Source organism: Cherax quadricarinatus, chromosome 98 (assembly GCF_038502225.1).
Source record: "Cherax quadricarinatus isolate ZL_2023a chromosome 98, ASM3850222v1, whole genome shotgun sequence".
Taxonomy (NCBI): Eukaryota; Metazoa; Arthropoda; class Malacostraca; order Decapoda; family Parastacidae; genus Cherax; species Cherax quadricarinatus.
In genome coordinates this window covers 5,285,181-5,303,356 of record NC_091389.1, presented here as the reverse complement: position 1 = coordinate 5,303,356, position 18,176 = coordinate 5,285,181, and the positions used below count along the sequence as shown (strand labels likewise).

Below are 18,176 nucleotides of genomic sequence, written 5' to 3'. Positions count from 1 at the left end.
TGTAGTGGCCAGACTTAGTCTTGGTTACAAGTACTGACTGATGGAAAGCAGTTTGAACTTCCCCACAAAAACCGCATGACGCCTCTCTGACAAAACCCATTTGTCTTAGCACCTCTTTCGATGCCCAAGTCCCCATAAGAAATCTATATACTAATTCCCTCACTCTTGCCTGTATTCTTAGTTTACTAAATTCCACCCATATCACTCACCAATCATAAGTGGGATACACTGCCATCCCCTGCAGTGATTCCTGAAGTCACATCAAGGCCAGAATAAGTAAGTCCAGAACCCCAAGTAAGAGAGAAGCTCCTTGATAAACTCCCCTGAAGGAAGGTTCCTTGATGTTGGTGAGGGGCTGTTGATTTAGGGAATTGGATCTGTGCTCCAGTTCCCCGAATTAAGCCTGAATGCCTTCCACATCCCCCCCCCCCCAGGCGCTGTATAATCCTCCGGGTTTAGCGCTGCCCCTTGATTATAATGATAATAATAATCTAAGATAAACAGTAACAATGAGGTAACAGGAGCAGAACGAATACAGATGCGTTGGGAACTGCTAGTCGAGTGATTCCCCACCTGTCGAAGACGAGGATGTCACCTCCCACCGGGTGGAAAAACGGGGGGACAGCATTACCTAGTCACTCCCCATACCTTAACAACCAGACTACCCAACAAACTACCAGCACCATGTACTGATACTTTCTATACTGTTATCCACTGTACGTTTCCCTTACAGAGAGAAACTTAATCACAATAAATGATTATCCTGGTTATTGTATATTTGCACCCTTATATTATCTGGAGCCAGCACCACTACAATGGAAGTACCACTACAGTGGAAGCACCACTACAGTGGAAGCACCACAACAGTGGAAGCACCACTACAGTGGAAGCACCACTACAGTGGAAGCAGGTTGGTGTACATCCTGTGTGTGAGGGAGGTTATCACAGTGTTTTTCCCTCTGGTGATGGTGAGAGGGTCAGTGTCAGTGTATCAGTGTATGAGAGGTGTTGTCTGTGTCTCTTATGGTGTTCTGTACCAGACATCAGTGACAACACTGACTACACCATAAGGAAGCCAGTGTCTGCTGCTACCTTGGTTCTTAATCCTGTTCACCTAGCAGCAAGTAGGTACCTGGGTGTTAGTGGACTGGTGTGGGTGGCATCCTGGGTGTTAGTAGACTGGTGTGAGTCACATCCTTGGTGTTAGTGGACTGGTGTGGGTCACATCCTGGGTGTTATTGGACTTGTGTGGGTCACATCCTGGGTGTTAGTGGACTGGTGTGGGTCACATCCTGGGTGTTAGTGGACTGGTGTGGGTCACATACTGGGTGTTAGTGGACTGGTGTGGGTTACATCCTGGGTGTTAGTGGACTGGTGTGGGTGGCATCCTGGGTGTTAGTGGACAGGTGTGGGTCACATCCAGGGTGTTAGTGGACTTGTGTGGGTCACATCCTAGGCGATAGTGGACTGGTGTGAGTCACATCCTGAGTGTTAGTGGACTTGTGTGGGTCACATCCTAGGTGTTAGTGGACTGGTGTGGGTCACATCCTGGGTGTTAGTGGAATGGTGTGGGTTACATCCTGGGTGTTAGTAGACTTGTGTAGGTAACATCCTTGGTGTTAGTGGACTGGTGTGGGTGTCATCCTGGGTGTTAGTGGACATGTGTGGGTCACATCCTGGGAGTTACTGGACTGGTGTGGGTCACATCTTGCGTGTTAGTGGACTGGTGTGAGTCACATGCTAGGTGTTAGTGGACTGGTGTGGGTCACATCATGGGTGTTAGTTAACTGGTGTGGGTTACATCCTGGGTGTTAGTAGACTGGTGTGGGTCACATCCTGGGTGTTAGAGGACTGGTGTGGGTCACATTCTGGGTGTTGGTTTACTGGTGTGGGTCACATCCTGGGCGTTAGTGGACTAGTGTGGGTCACATCCTGGGTGTTAGTGGATTGGTGTGGGTGGCATCCTGGGTGTTAGTGGACTGGTGTGGATGGCATCCTGGGTGTTAGTCGACTGGCGTGGGTGGCATCCTGGGTGTTAGTCGACTGGTGTGGGTGGTGTCCTGGGCGTTAGTGGATTGGTTTGGGTCGCATCCTATGTGCTAGTGGATTGATGTGGGTCACATCCTGGGTGATAGTGGACTGGTGTGGGTCACATTCTGTATGTTAGTGGACTGGTGTGGGTCACATCCCGGGTGTTAGTGGACTGGTGTGGGTGGCATCCTGGGTGTTAGTAGACTGGTGTGAGTCATATCCTTGGTGTTAGTGGACTGTTGTGGGTCACATATTGGGTCTTATTGGACTGGTGTGGGTCACATCCTAGGTGTTAGTGGACTGGTGTGGGTCACATCCTGGGCGTTAGTGGACTAGTGTGGGTCACATCCTGGGTGTTAGTGGACTGGTGTGGGTCACATCCTGGGTGTTAGTGGACTGGTGTGGGTGGCATCCTGGGTGTTAGTGGACTGAGTGTGGGTGGCATCCTGGGTGTTAGTCGCCTGGCGTGGGTGGCATCCTGGGTGTTAGTCTACTGGTGTGGGTGGTATCCTGGGCGTTAGTGGACTGGTGTGGTTCGCATCCTACGTGCTAGTGGATTGATGTGGGTCACATCCTGGGTGTTAGTGGACTGGTGTGGGTCACATCCTGTATGTTAGTGGACTGGTGTGGGTCACATCCCGGGTGTTAGTGGACTGGTGTGGGTCACATCCCGGGTGTTAGTGGACTGGTAGGTGCTGCTCTCTGCAGTGTTGGATTATTATAATAAACAGTTGCAGTGTTGGAGGTGGATCCACAAGGACAATATACTTGGCTCTGTGAACACCTGTTTGCGCGCTCTCTACGAATTGAAGCAAGATGCCCTCCATCGAACAACTTTACCGACAGCTTAAAGAAGAATTGAGGATGGCGAAGTTGGAGATTCGGCGACTGACCGAGGAAAACAAGAAGATTCGTAGTAGTCCTCCTGTTTTGAGTCCTCAGGTCAAGAAGGGAAACTGGTCAGTGGCTGGACAGCAGGGAACGAAGTTGACGATCAAGAGGACGAATGGAAAGGTTGAAGCGATGAAGAAGAAAGAGACTGCTGTGGAAACTGTTGTGGAAACATCTAATACATTCTCAGTGCTACCCGACGAATGTGAGTCGACTACTGGGAACAACACGACTAACGACACCAAGGAAGGTAAGAATATTGTTGTTGTTGGGGATAGCCAAGTTAGGTATATGGATAGGGCGTTCTGCTTGAAGGACAGGAGTAGGAGACAGAGAGTTTGCTTTCCTCTGGCTGGGATGGAGGATATTGTTAGCCGTCTGGATGACATCATGAGAGGTAATGGGAGCAATCCTATTATCTGTCTCAGTGCTGGAGGCAACGATGTTGGCAGACGTAGGAGTGAAGACCTGATTAGCAGGTATAGGTCAGCAATAGAAATAATTAGGAGTAAGGGTGGGAACCCTGTCATATGTGGCATTTTGCCAAGGAGAGGAGTTAGAAATGAATGGTTGTCCAGGGGAATTGGTGTCAATTGCTGGCTGGACAAATACTGTAAGGAAAATGCGGTAACATTCATTGACAACTGGGACCTCTTCTATGGCAGAAATGACATGTATGCCAGGGATGGGGTTCACTTATCTAGGTCTGGGGTGGGAGCACTGGCAACTGCAGTGGAGGGAGCTGTTAGGACTTTAAACTAGGAATAGTTAGTGGTATGGGTTTTGGCAGGAAAACAGTGAAGTCCCAGTGTAGTAATATTATGAGTTCTAGGGGAACTAGTAATAAGCAGAACGAGGTAGATATTGAAAAGCCAGGGACTTTGGGTGATAAGGACAGTAATAGGTTTAGTAGAAAAACAGAAATGAGCAGGAAGGGTAAAGAGAAAGGAGAGTCTTTCAATGTTTATTATGCTAATTGCCGTAGTGCTAGGAATAAGATGGACGAGTTGAGATTAGTTGCTAGTGCAGGTAACATTGATGTATTTGCCTTAACTGAGACATGGTTTAATTCAAAAAGTCGGGACATGCCTGCAGAATGTCATATTCAGGGTTTTAAATTGTTCCAAGTAGAGAGAAGTATCGGGAAGGGGGGTGGGGTGGCATTGTATGTCCGAGATCGCTTGAACTGTTGCATAAAAACGGGTATTAAGTCTGAAGTAACACATACAGAGTCTGTTTGGATAGAATTTTCAGAGGGGCATGAAAAACTGATTTTAGGAGTGATATACCGTCCCCCAAACTTAGGGACCAAGGGAGACTACTATGGGAGGAAATTGTTAAGGCCACAAGGCACGATAATGTAGTAATTCTAGGAGACTTTAACTTTAGTCATATTGATTGGAATTTCTTGACTGGGAATTTAGAATCATACGACTTCTTAGAAGTAGTTCAGGATTGTTTTTTGAAGCAGTTTGTGACAGAACCTACAAGGGGTAATAACCTGCTTGACTTAGTTCTGGCAAACAATGAATCCCTTGTTAATAATTTAGAAATTTCAGAGGAACTGGGTGCTAGCGACCACAAATCAATTACATTTAGCATTGAATGGAAGTACGATAGTAGCGATAACTCAGTAACAGTCCCAGATTTTCGCTTAGCAGATTACGATGGGCTTAGAGAACACTTATCATCTGTTGACTGGGGTAACGAAGAGAGCTATCAATATGACAGTTTTCTGAACACTATACATGCTGCTCAAAGAACGTTTATCCCATATAAAGAAATTAGATCAAATAGAAATGACCCAAAATGGATGAATAATAGGCTTAAATATCTACTAGGGCATAAGAAAGGAATTTATAGGCGTATCAAAAGAGGCGAGGGTCATCTTATGAATCAGTATATTGACATTAAGAGGGACATTAAAAAGGGGATAAGAAAAGCTAAAAGGGACTATGAAATTAAAGTTGCTAGGGATTCTAAAACTAACCCAAAAAGTTTTTTCCAGGTATATAGAACAAAAGTCAGAGATAAGATAGGTCCCCTTAAAAATAACTATGGGCATCTTACTGACAAAGAGAATGAAATGTGCTCGATTTTTAATAATTATTTTCTCTCAGTTTTTACACAGGAAGACACTAACAATATTCCAGTAATTAATTTTTATAGTGGGCTAGAAGAAGATAAATTATGTAACATCACAGTCACTAGTGAGATGGTTGTGAAGCAGATAGACAGACTGAAGCAAAATAAGTCGCCGGGTCCTGATGAGGTTTTTTCAAGGGTTCTTAAGGAATGCAAAATGGAACTCTGTGAACCATTAACTAATATTTTTAATTTATCTCTTCAAACAGGTGTAGTGTCTGATATGTGGAAGATGGCTAATGTAATTCCTATTTTTAAAACAGGGGACAAGTCGTTACCGTCAAATTACCGCCCAATAAGCCTGACCTCAATTGTAGGCAAATTACTAGAGTCAATTATAGCTGAGATTATAAGAAGCCATCTCGATAAGCATAGCTTGATTAATGATACTCAGCATGGATTCACAAGAGGCCGGTCTTGTCTAACTAATTTATTAACTTTCTTCAGTAAAGCTTTTGAGGCTGTTGACCACGATAAAGAATTTGATATTATTTACTTAGATTTTAGTAAGGCTTTTGATAGAGTTCCGCACCATAGACTGTTAAAGAAAGTGGCAGCTCATGGCATTGGGGGAAAAGTGCTCTCGTGGATCGAGTCATGGCTCACTGACAGGAAGCAGAGAGTGTCCATAAATGGAGTTAAATCCGAGTGGGGATCTGTAACAAGTGGCGTTCCACAGGGATCAGTCTTGGGCCCGTTGTTGTTTATAATATATATCAATGATCTTGATGAAGGAATTACTAGTGATATGAGCAAATTCGCCGATGACACAAAGATAGGTAGGATAATTGATTCAAACGTAGATGTTATGGAACTTCAGGAGGATTTAAACAAACTCTATTCTTGGTCAGAAAAGTGGCAGATGCAGTTCAATGTAGATAAATGCAAGGTTCTGAAGCTCGGGAGTGTCCATAACCCTAGTACTTATAAGTTAAATAATGTAGAACTTAGCCATACAGATTGCCAAAAGGACTTGGGGGTTATGGTGAGCAGCAACCTTAAACCAAGACAGCAATGCCTAAGCGTACGTAATAAGGCAAATAGATTACTGGGATTTATATCAAGAAGTGTAAGCAACAGAAGTCCAGAGGTCATACTGCAGCTTTATACATCATTAGTAAGGCCTCACCTAGATTATGCAGCTCAGTTCTGGTCTCCATATCACAGAATGGACATAAATTCATTAGAAAACATTCAGCGTAGGATGACTAAATTAATACATAGCATTAGAAATCTTCCTTATGAAGAAAGATTGAAGACTCTTAAGTTACATTCACTTGTTAGACGAAGAATGAGGGGAGACCTGATCGAAGTGTATAAGTGGAAGATAGGTATTAATAAAGGGGATATTAATAAGGTCTTGAGGATGTCTCTCCAAGAGAGAACCCGCAGTAATGGATTTAAATTAGATAAGTTTGGATTTAGAAAGGACATAGGAAAGTATTGGTTTGGAAATAGGGTAGTTGATGAGTGGAACAGTCTACCTAGTTGGGTTATTGAGGCTAGGACTTTGGGTAGTTTCAAATTTAGGTTGGATAAGTACATGAGTGGGAGGGGATGGATTTGAGTGGGACTTGCACATCGGAGCTTGTTTCTTGGGTGGCATTGAAAATTGGGTTGGGCAAATGTTTTGTTAGTGGGATGAATTGTAAAGGACCTGCCTAGTATGGGCCAACAGGCCTCCTGCAGTGTTCCTCCTTTCTTATGTTCTTATGTTCTTATGCATCCTGGGTGTTAGTAGACTGGTGTGAGTCCCATCCTTGATGTTAGTGGACTGGTGCGGGTCACATATTGGGTCTTATTGGACTGGTGTGGGTCACATCCTGGGTGTTAGTGAACTTGTGTGCGTCACATCCTGGGTGTTACTGGACTGGTGTGGGTCACATCCTGGGTGTTAGTGGACTGGTGTGGGTCACATCCTGGGTGTTAGTGGACTGGTGTGGGTGGCATCCTGGGTGTTAGTGGACTGGTGTGGGTCACATCCTGGGTGTTAGTGGACTGGTGTGAGTCACATCCTGGGTGTTAGTGGACTGGTGTGGGTCACATCCTGGGTGTTAGTGGACTGGTGTGGGTGACATCCTGGGTGTTAGTGGACTGGTGTGGGTCACATCCTGGGTGTTAGTGGACTGGTGTGGGTCACATCCTGGGTGTTAGTGGACTGGTGTGGGTGGCATCCTGGGTGTTAGTGGACTGGTGTGGGTCACATCCTGGGTGTTAGTGGACTGGTGTGAGTCACATCCTGGGTGTTAGTGGACTGGTGTGGGTCACATCCTGGGTGTTAGTGGACTGGTGTGGGTCACATCCTGGGTGTTAGTGGACTGGTGTGGGTCACATCCTGGGTGTTAGTGGACTGGTGTGGGTCACATCCTGGGTGTTAGTGGACTGGTGTGGGTGGCATCCTGGGTGTTAGTGGACTGGTGTGGGTGGCATCCTGGGTGTTAGTGGACTGGTGTGGGTGGCATCCTGGGTGTTAGTGGACTGGTGTGGGTGGCATCCTTGGTGTTAGTGGACTGGTGTGGGTGGCATCCTGGGTGTTAGTGGACTGGTGTGGGTGGCATCCTTGGTGTTAGTGGACTGGTGTGGGTCACATCCTGGGTGTTAGTGGACTGGTGTGGGTGGCATCCTTGGTGTTAGTGGACTGGTGTGGGTGGCATCCTGGGTGTTAGTGGACTGGTGTGGGTGGCATCCTGGGTGTTAGTGGACTGGTGTGGGTCACATCCTGGGTGTTAGTGGACTGGTGTGGGTCACATCCTGGGTGTTGGTGGACTGGTGTGGGTCACATCCTGGGTGTTAGTGGACTGGTGTGGGTCACATCCTGGGTGTTAGTGGGCTGGTGTGAGTCACATCCTGGGTGTTAGTGGACTGGTGTGAGTCACATCCTGGGTGTTAGTGGACTGGTGTGAGTCACATCCTGGGTGTTAGTGGACTGGTGTGAGTCACATCCTGGGTGTTAGTGGACTGGTGTGAGTCACATCCTGGGTGTTAGTGGACTGGTGTGAGTCACATCCTGGGTGTTAGTGGACTGGTGTGAGTCACATCCTGGGTGTTAGTGGACTGGTGTGAGTCACATCCTGGGTGTTAGTGGACTGGTGTGAGTCACATCCTGGGTGTTAGTGGACTGGTGTGAGTCACATCCTGGGTGTTAGTGGACTGGTGTGAGTCACATCCTGGGTGTTAGTAGACTGGTGTGAGTCACATCCTGGGTGTTAGTGGACTGGTGTGAGTCACATCCTGGGACAAGATTGTGGACAATAGAAATAAGTAAGACAGTCCTGGATGACTCACTGACTTTGTGTTATTCTGGCTGGCTTGCCCTCCAGGGTTAAAAATCCCAACGAAATCTTATCTTTTAAGTAAGTATAATCAGGTATATTCAAATACGTATATTGTGATACATAGCAGCATATGTGAAGACAACCTGGGACGACCCAAATAAGTCAGAGTGACCTATTTCCAATTTGCTCCTGGTAATATACGTTTAGATAGTTTGTCGTCTAAGTACACTTGTGTCCTTATATCTCCTTATAGCCGACTATAACTATCATTACTATTTTCTGGCAGATAGTATATAATTTACTCTCATGTGGTTATTATTTCGTCTAGATAATTGCTTTAACACTTGCAGGAGTTGTGGTAGGAGGTGAGAGAGAGTAGTGGGAGTTGATGGTAGCCAGTCACACACTGTATCTGCGAGCTGATGCTGTTGGCATGGAGGAGATGAATACTGGAGATGAGGTTAGTATTGTTGGTCTTGTATTATGCTGGTGTGTGTTGTGTGTGTGTGTTGTGTGTGTTGTGTGTTGTGTGTGTGTGTTGTGTGTGTGTGTGTTGTGTGTTGTGTGTTTGTTGTGTGTGTGTGTGTGTGTGTGTGTGTGTGTGTGTGTGTGTGTGTGTGTGTGTGTGTGTGTTGTGTGTGTGTGTTTGTTGTGTGTGTGTGTGTGTGTGTGTGTGTGTGTGTGTGTGTGTGTGTGTGTGTGTGTGTGTGTGTTGTGTGTGTGTACTCACCTATTTGTACTCACCTATTTGTGGTTGCAGGGGTCGAGTCCTAGCTCCTGGCCCCGCCTCTTCACCGGTTGCTACTAGGCCCTCTCTCTCCCCGCTCCATGAGCTTTATCAAACCTCGTCTTAAAACTGTGTATGGTTCCTGCCTCCACTACGTCATTTTCTAGGCTATTAAACTGCCTTACAACTCTATGACTGAAGAAATACTTCCTACTATCTCTCTGACTCATTTGTGTCTTCAACTTCCAATTGTGGCCTCTTGTTTCTGTGTCCCCTCCCTGGAACATCCTGTCTTTGTCCACCTTGTCTATTCCACGCAGTATTTTATATGTCGTTATCATGTCTCCCCTGACCCTCCTGTCCTCCAGTGTGGTCAGGCGGATTTCCCTTAATCTTTCTTCATAGGACATTCCCCTTAGCTCTGGAACTAACCTTGTCGCAAACCTTTGTACTTTCTCTAGTTTCTTGACGTGCTTTATCAAGTGCGGGTTCCAAACAGGTGCTGCATACTCCACTATGGGCCTGACATACACGGTGTACAGTGTCTTGAATGATTCCTTACTAAGGTATCGGAATGCTGTTCTCAGGTTTGCCAGGCGCCCATATGCTGCAGCAGTTATCTGATTGATGTGTGCTTCCGGAGACATGCTCGGTGTTATACTCACCCCAAGATCTTTCTCCTTGAGTGAGGTTTGCAGTCTTTGGCCACCTAGCCTATACTCTGTCTGTGGTCTTCTGTGCCCTTCCCCTATCTTCATGACTTTGCATTTGGCAGGATTAAATTCGAGAAGCCATTTGCTGGACCAGGTGTCCAGTCTGTCCAGGTCTCTTTGAAGTCCTGCCTGGTCCTCATCAGATTTAATTCTCCTCATTAACTTCACATCATCTGCAAACAGGGACACTTCTGAGTCTAACCCTTCCGTCATGTCGTTCACATATACCAAAAATAGCACTGGTCCTAGGACCGACCCCTGTGGGACCCCGCTCGTCACAGGTGCCCACTGTGATACATCATTACGTACCATGACTCGTTGTTGCCTCCCTGTCAGGTATTCTCTGATCCATTGCAGTGCCCTTCCTGTTATATGCGCCTGATGCTCTAGCTTCTGCACTAATCTCTTGTGAGGAACTGTGTCAAAGGCCTTCTTGCAGTCCAAGAAGATGCAATCAACCCACCCCTCTCTCTCTTGTCTTACTTCTGTTATTTTATCATAAAACTCCAGAAGGTTTGTGACACAGGATTTGCCTTCCGTGAATCCGTGCTGGTTGGCATTTATACTCCTGTTCCGTTCCAGGTGCTCCACCACTCTCCTCCTGATAATCTTCTCCATAATTTTGCATACTATACACGTCAATGACACAGGTCTATAGTTTAGTGCCTCTTTTCTGTCTCCTTTTTTAAAAATGGGAACTACATTTGCCGTCTTCCATACCTCAGGTAGTTGCCCAGTTTCCAGGGATGTGTTGAAGATTGTGGTAAGTGGCATGCACAACATATCTGCTCCCTCTCTAAGGACCCACGGGGAGATGTTGTCTGGTCCCATTGCCTTTGAGGTATCGATGTCCCTTAGCAGTTTCTTCACCTCCTCCTCATCTGTATGTATGTCGTCCAACACTTGTTGGTGTATTCCTTGCTGGTGTCCCCATCTGGTCTGTCCCCCCAGAGTCCTTCCTGTCTCTACTGTAAATACTTCCTTAAATCTCGTGTTGAGCTCCTCACATACCTCTTGATCGTTTCTTGTGAGTTCTCCACCTTCTTTCCTCAGCCTTATCACCTGGTCCTTGACTGTTGTCTTCCTCCTAATGTGGCTATACAGCAGTTTCGGGTCAGATTTGTGTGTGTGTGTGTGTGTGTGTGTGTGTGTGTGTGTGTGTGTGTTTGTGTGTGTGTGGGTGTGTGTGGGTGTGCGTGTGGGTGTGTGTGTGTACTCAATTGTACTCACCTAATTGTGGTTGCAGGGGTCGAGACTCAGCTCCTGGCCCCGTCTCTTCACTGATCGCTACTAGGTCCTCTCTCTGCTTCCTGAGCTTTGTCATACCTCGTCTTAAAACTATGTATGGTTCCTGCCCCCACTACATCACTTGCTTGGCTATTCCACTTCCTGACGACTCTATGACTGAAGAAATACTTCCTAACATCCCTCTGACTCGTCTGAGTTTTCAGCTTCCAATTGTGATTCCTTGTTTCTGTGTCTCATCTCTGGAACATCCTGTCTCTGTCTACCTTATCTATTCCACGCAGTATTTTATATGTCGTTATCATGTCTCCCCTGGCCCGCCTGTCCTCCAATGTCGTCAGTCCGATGTCCCTCAACCTTTCTTCGTAGGACATACCCCTGAGCTCCAGAACTAGCCTTGTTGCAAACCTTTGCACTTGCTCTAATTTCTTGACGTGCTTGACCAGGTGTGGGTTCCAAACTGGAGCTGCATACTCCAGTATGGGCCTGATGTACAGTGTACAGTGTCTTGAGCGATTCCTTACTAAGGTATCGGAACGCTAGTCTCAGGTTTGCCAGGCGCCCATATGCTGCAGCACCTATCTGGTTGTGTGCCTCCGGAGACATGCTCGGTATTATGGTCACCCCAAGGTCTTTCTCCTTGAGCGAGGTTTGCAATCCTTGGCCACCTAGTCTATACTCTGTCTGTGGTCTTCTTTGCCCTTCTCCGATCTTCATGACTTTGCACTTGGCTGGGTTGAATTCAAGAAGCCAGTTACTGGACCAGGTGTCCAGCCTGTCCAGGTCTCTTTGAAGTCCTGCCTGATCCTCATCTGATTTAATTCTCCTCATTAACTTCACATCATCTGCGAACAGGGACACTTCTGAGTCTATCCCTTCCATCATGTCAATCACATATACCAGACATAGCACTGATCCTATTACCAACCCCTGTGGGACCCCGCTTGTCATAGGTGCCCACTGTGATACCTCATCACGTACCATGACTCGTTGTTGTCTCCCTGTCAGGTATTCTCTGATCCATTGCAGTGCCCTTCCTGTTATACGCACCTGATCCTCTAGTTTCTGCACTAATCTCTTGTGAGGAACTGTGTCTAAGGCCTTCTTGCAGTCCAAGAAAATGCAATCAATCCACCCCTCTCTCTCGTGTCATCTGTAACTTTGTCATAAAACTCCAGAAGGTTTGTGACAGGATTTGCCTTCCATGAATCCGTGCTGGGTGTCGTTTATACTCTTATTCCATTCCAGGTGTTCCACCACTCTCCTCCTGATAATCTTCTCCATGACTTTGCATACTATACAGGCCAGTGACACTGGTCTGTAATTTAGTGCCTCTTTTCTGTCTCCTTCTAAAAATGGAGCTACATTTGCCGTCTTCCATACCTCGGGTAGTTGCCCAGTTTCAAGGGATGTATTGAAGATTGTCGTTAATGGCACACACAGTATATCGGCTCCCTCCCTGAGGACACACGGGGAGATGTTGTCTGGTCCCATTGCCTTTGAGGTATCAAGGTCACTTAGCAGCTTCTTCACCTCCTCCTCAGTTGTATGTATGTCATCCAGCACTTGTTGGGCTATTCCCTGTTGGTGTCCCCCTCTGTCCTGTCTTCCCAGTGTCCTTCCTGTCTCCACTATAAATACTTCCTTAAATCTCGTGTTGAGCTCCTCGCATACCTCTTGATCGTTTCTTGTGAGTTCTCCACCTTTTTTCCTCAGCCTGATCACCTGGTCTTTGACTGTCGTCTTTCTCCTAATGTGGCTAAACAGCAATTTCGGGTCAGACTTGACTTTCGATGCTATGTCATTTTCGTACTGTCTCTGGGCCTCCCTCCTTACCTGTGCATATTCGTTTCTGGCTCTTCGACTGATCTTGTTTTCCTGGGTCCTTTGCCTTCTATACCTCTTCCATTCTTTGGTGCACTTAGTTTTAGCCTCCCTACAACTTCGGGTAAACCAAGGACTCGCTTTGGTCTTCTCATTGTTTCTGTTGCCCTTGGGAACAAACCTTTCCTCTGCTTCGTTGCACTTTGTTGTTACATATTCCATCATCTCCATTACTGACTTTCCTACCAGTTCTCTGTCCCACTGAATCTCCTGCAGGAAGTTCCTCATACCTGTGTAGTCCCCCCTTTTATAGTTTGGCTTTTCCCGTTCGACTCCTGTTACCCTCTCCACCTGTAACTCTACTATGTAATCAAAACTCAGAACCACATGGTCACTAGCTCCGAGGGGCCTCTCATATGTGATGTCTTCAATGTCTGAGCAACTCAGAGTGAACACACGGTCCAGTTTTGCTGGTTCATCCTCTCCCCCTCTCTCTCTGGTAGTGTCCTTAACATGTTGATGCATGAGGTTTTCCAGTATCCCATGCATCATCTTGGCTCTCCATGTTTTGGGACCCCCGTGTGGCTCCAGGTTTCCCAGTCGATCTCCCTGTGGTTGAAATCGCCCATAACCAGTTACTTTGCTCTGCTCGAGTGAGCCCTTCTTGCCACCTCAGCCAGTGTGTCCACCATTGCTTTGTTGCTCTCCTCATATTCTTCTCTTGGCCTCCTGCAGTTCTGTGGTGGATTATACATCGCTGCAATGACTACCTTATGTTTCCCAGACTGATGTGTACCTACTATTTAATCCCTTCCTCTAGTCTTGACCATGCTTTCCATTTCCTCAAATCTCCATCGGTTTTTTATGAGCAGTGCAACCCCTCCTCCCCCTCTGCTCCTTCTATCTTTTCTCAGGATCTGATACCCCAGTGGGAAGATTGCATCTGTTATTGTCTCAGTGAGTTTTGTTTCTGTGGCTGCTATGATGTCTGGGGACTTCTCATTGATTCTTTCATGCCACTCCTCATATTTATTAGTTATTCCATACACATTCGTGTACCAAACCTTCAACTTCTTCTCTAAAACTGAGATCCTGGTGTGTGTGTGTGTGTGTGTGTGTGTGTGTGTGTGTGTGTGTGTGTACTCACCTAATTGTGGTTGCAGGGGCCGAGACTCAGCTCCTGGCCCTGCCTCTTCAATGATCGCTACTAGGTCCTCTCTCTCTCTGCTTCCTGAGCTTTGTCATACCACTTCTTAAAACTATGTATGGTTCCTGCCTCCACTACTTCACTTGCTAGGCTATTCCACTTCCTGACGACTCTATGACTGAAGAAATATTTCCTAACGTCCCTGTGACTCGTCTGAGTCTTCAGCTTTCAATTGTGACCCCTTGTTTCTGTGTCCCCTCTCTGGAACATCCTGTCTCTGTCCACCTTGTCTATTCCCCGCAGTATCTTGTATGTCATTATCATGTCTCCCCTGACCCTTCTGTCCTCCAGTGTCGTCAGTCCGATTTCCCTCAACCTTTCCTCGTACGACATTCCCCTGAGCTCTGGAACTAGCCTTGTTGCAAACCTTTGTACTTTCTCTAACTTCTTGACGGGCTTGACCAGGTGTGGGTTCCAGAATGGTGCTGCATACTCCAGTATGGGCCTAACATACACAGTGTACAGTGTCTTGAACTATTCCTTATTAAGGTATCGGAATGCTATTCTTAGGTTTGCCTGGTGCCCGTATGCTGCAGCAGTTATTTAGTTGATGTGTGCCTCCGGTGACGTGCTCGGTGTTATGGTCACACCAAGATCTTTCTCCCTGAGTGAGGTCTGTAGTCTGTGTCCACCTACCCTATACTCTGTCTGCAGTCTTCTTTGCCCCTCCCCAATCTTCATGACTTTGCATTTGGCAGGGTTGAATTCGAGAAGCCAGTTTCTGGGCCACGTGTCCAGCCTGGCCAGGTCTCTTTGCAGTCCTGTTTCATCCTCATCCGATTTAATTCTTCTCATCAGAGTCTTCCTTCCATCATGTCGTTCGCATGTATCAAAAATAGCACTGGTCCTATAACGGACCCCTGTAGGACCCCGCTCGTCACAGGCGCCCACTGTGATATCTCTTCACGTACCATGACTCGTTGTTGCCTCCCTGTCAGGTATTCCCTGATCCATTGCAGTGCCTTCCCTGTTGTATGCGCCTGATCCTCAAGCTTCTGCACTAATCTCTTGTGAGAAACTGTGTCAAAGGCCTTCCTGCAGTCCAGGAAAATGCAATCAACCCACCTCTCTCTCTTGTGTCTTACTTCTGTTACCTTGTCATATAACTCCAGAAGGTTTGTGACACAGGATTTGCCTTCCATGAACCCATGCTGGTTTTCATTTATAATCTTGTTCCGTTCCAGGTGTTCCACCACTCTCCTCCTGGTAATCTTCTCCATGACTTTGCATACTATACTTGTCAGAGACACAGGTCTGTAGTTTAGTGCCTCGTTTCTGCTTCCTTTCTTAAATATGGGGACTACATTTGCTGTCTTCCATTTCTCAGGTAGTTGCCCAGTTTCAATGGATGTGTTGAAGACTGTGATTAGGGGCACACACAGCATCTCTGCTCCTTCTCTAAGGACCCATGGGGAGATGTTGTCCGGTCCCATCGCCTTTGAGGTATCAAGGTCACTTAGCAGCTTCTGCACCTCCTACTCAGTTGTTTGTCTGTTATCCAACACTTGTTGGTATATTCCCTCTTGATGTTCCCTTCTGTGCTGTCTTCCCAGAGCCCTTCCTGTCTCTACTGTAAAAACTTCCTTCAATCTCCTGTTTAGCTCCTCACATACCTCCTGATCATTTCTTGTGAGTTCTGCACCTTCTATCCTCAGTCTGATCACCTGGTCTTTGACTGTTGTCTTCCTCCTGATGTGGCTATACAACAGTTTCGTGTCAGTTTTGACTTTCGATGCTATGTTATTTTTATACTGTCGCTGGGCCTCCCTCCTTACCTGTGCGTACTCGTTCCTGGCTCTGCGACTGATCTCCCTATTTTCATGTGTTCTCTGCCTTCTGTACTTTTTCCATTCTCTATTGCACTTTGCTTTTACCTCCTTACACCGTCGGGTAAACCAGGGGCTCGTTCTGGTCTTCCCATTGTTTCTGTTGCCCTTAGGAATAAACCTTTCCACTGCCTCCTTGCATTTTGTTGTTACATATTCCATCATTTCATTTACTGGCTTTCCTACCAGATCTCTGTCCCACGGAACCTCCTGCAGGAAGTTCCTCAAACCTATGTAGTCCTCTCTTTTATAGTCTGGCCTTTCCCATTCAACTCCTGTTACTCTCTCCACTTGCAACTCTACTATGTATTCAAAGCACAGAACCACGTGGTCACTGGTTTCTAAGGGACTCTCATATGTAATGTCCTCAGTGTCTGAACTGCCCATGGTGAACACAAGGTCCAATCTTGCTGGTTCATCCTCCCCTCTCACTCTGATAGTGTCCTTAACATGTTGGTGCATGAGGTTTTCCAGCACCACATCCAACATCTTGACTCTCCATGTTTTGGGACCTCCATGTGGCTCCAGGTTTTCCCAGTCAATCTCCCTGTGGTTGAAATCACCCATAACCAGCAACTTTGCTCTGCTGGAATGAGCTCTTCTTGCCACCTCAGCAAGTGTGTCCACCATTGCTCTGTTGCTTTCTTCATATTCCTCTCTTGGCCTCCTGCAGTTTTGTGGTGGATTATACATCACTGCAATGACCACCTTGTGCTCCACAGACCGAAGTGTACCTACTATGTAGTCCCTTTCTCCTGTCTCGTCTATGCCTCCCATTTTCTCGAATTTCCATCGTTTTTTACGAGCAGAGCAACCCCTCCTCCCCCTCTGCCCCTTCTATCTTTCCTCATGATCTGGTATCCTGGTGGGAAGATTGCATCTGTTGTCTCCGTGAGTTTTGTTTCTGTAACTGCTGTGATGTCAGGGGACTTCTCATTGATTCTTTCTTGGCATTCCTCATATTTATTCGTTAATCCATCCGCATTTGTGTACCAAACCTTCAACTTCTGTTCTAATGCTGTAACTGTGGTCCTGGGGGAATACTGGGGTTGGGAAAGCAGGAGCCCTCGTGGGGGCCCATGGGGGGTTGCAGTGGAGGTGGAGGAAGAGCTCCCATAGGGGGTTGCTGTAGGGGTAGGGTTCGTGGTGTGGGGGTGGGAACAGAGGGATCGGTGTGTGATGGCTGGTTTAGATTGTTCAGTTGCCTTGGGGTGTCGTGGCTGGAGTCTTTCTGCAGGTGTTTCTGGGGGGTGTGCTTCCCCTTCCTCCTGTGCCTGGGTTATTCTGCTCTTCTTTATCATTTCCTCCCATTCCTCTTTTAGTTTTTGCACTCTCTCTTTCAGTATCATCCTTTCCTCCTGTGTTCTGTCTTGATCGAGGTACACACTCTTGAACTCCTGCTTGCCTCTCAGCCGTGCTTTCTACTGCAGGATCATGGTTCGAGTTGATTCTGCCTTGAAAATTACTTTGAGAGGCCGTTTCCTTCTCTTTGTGAACCACCCAATTCTCCGAAAATTTGCCACCTGGGTCATGTCCCCCTCGCCTATCACCTTCATGATACCTTCAATCACTTTTTTCTCCTCCTGTTTTCTTTCATCATAAATTTTCCCTTCAGCTTCGTCTAGCCCATAGACAAAAACTGATCTCTCCCTTTCCACCTCCCACTGTGACTCCCATTGCATCCTCTGATGTGTTTTAGTTCCTCCCCGTGGAGTGTTCCTTCCTTCAATCCCTTCCCTAGATATGGCCCCTATGCTTCTTGGTTTGTCCTTCCTGCTCACCTGTTCCTGGCCCCCACAGGTATCTGGTATGGTCCCTGCACATGTCCTAGTTCCTTCAATGTCTTCCAACCTCTCATTCTGTCCTAGTGTGCTCCCTGTCTTTGTTTTGGCCCCATGTGTGTGTGTGTGTGTGTGTGTGTACTCACCTAGTTGAGGTTGCGGGGGTCGAGTCCGAGCTCCTGGCCCCGCCTCTTCACTGATCGCTACTAGGTCACTCTCCCTGAGCCGTGAGCTTTATCATACCTCTGCTTAAAGCTATGTATGGATCCTGCCTCCACTACATCGCTTCCCAAACTATTCCACTTACTGACTACTCTGTGGCTGAAGAAATACTTCCTAACATCCCTGTGATTCATCTGTGTCTTCAGCTTCCAACTGTGTCCCCTTGTTACTGTGTCCAATCTCTGGAACATCCTGTCTTTGTCCACCTTGTCAATTCCTCTCAGTATTTTGTATGTCGTTATCATGTCCCCCCTATCTCTCCTGTCCTCCAGTGTCGTCAGGTTGATTT

General features: G+C 46.8%; 1 protein-coding gene across 1 annotated transcript in view; it reads left to right on the top strand.

Moving 5' to 3' along the window:
- Nucleotides 1-272: 272 nt before the first annotated feature.
- Nucleotides 273-18,176, top strand: part of LOC138855537 (anoctamin-6-like) — a 45,810-nt gene continuing 27,906 nt past the window's right edge. Inside the window, exons 1-2 of the mRNA XM_070105412.1 lie at nucleotides 273-1,124; nucleotides 8,693-8,802. Of these exons, the coding sequence (XP_069961513.1) occupies nucleotides 8,731-8,802 (72 nt within the window). The 5' untranslated portion in view covers nucleotides 273-1,124; nucleotides 8,693-8,730. The remainder of the gene's footprint in view (nucleotides 1,125-8,692; nucleotides 8,803-18,176) is intronic.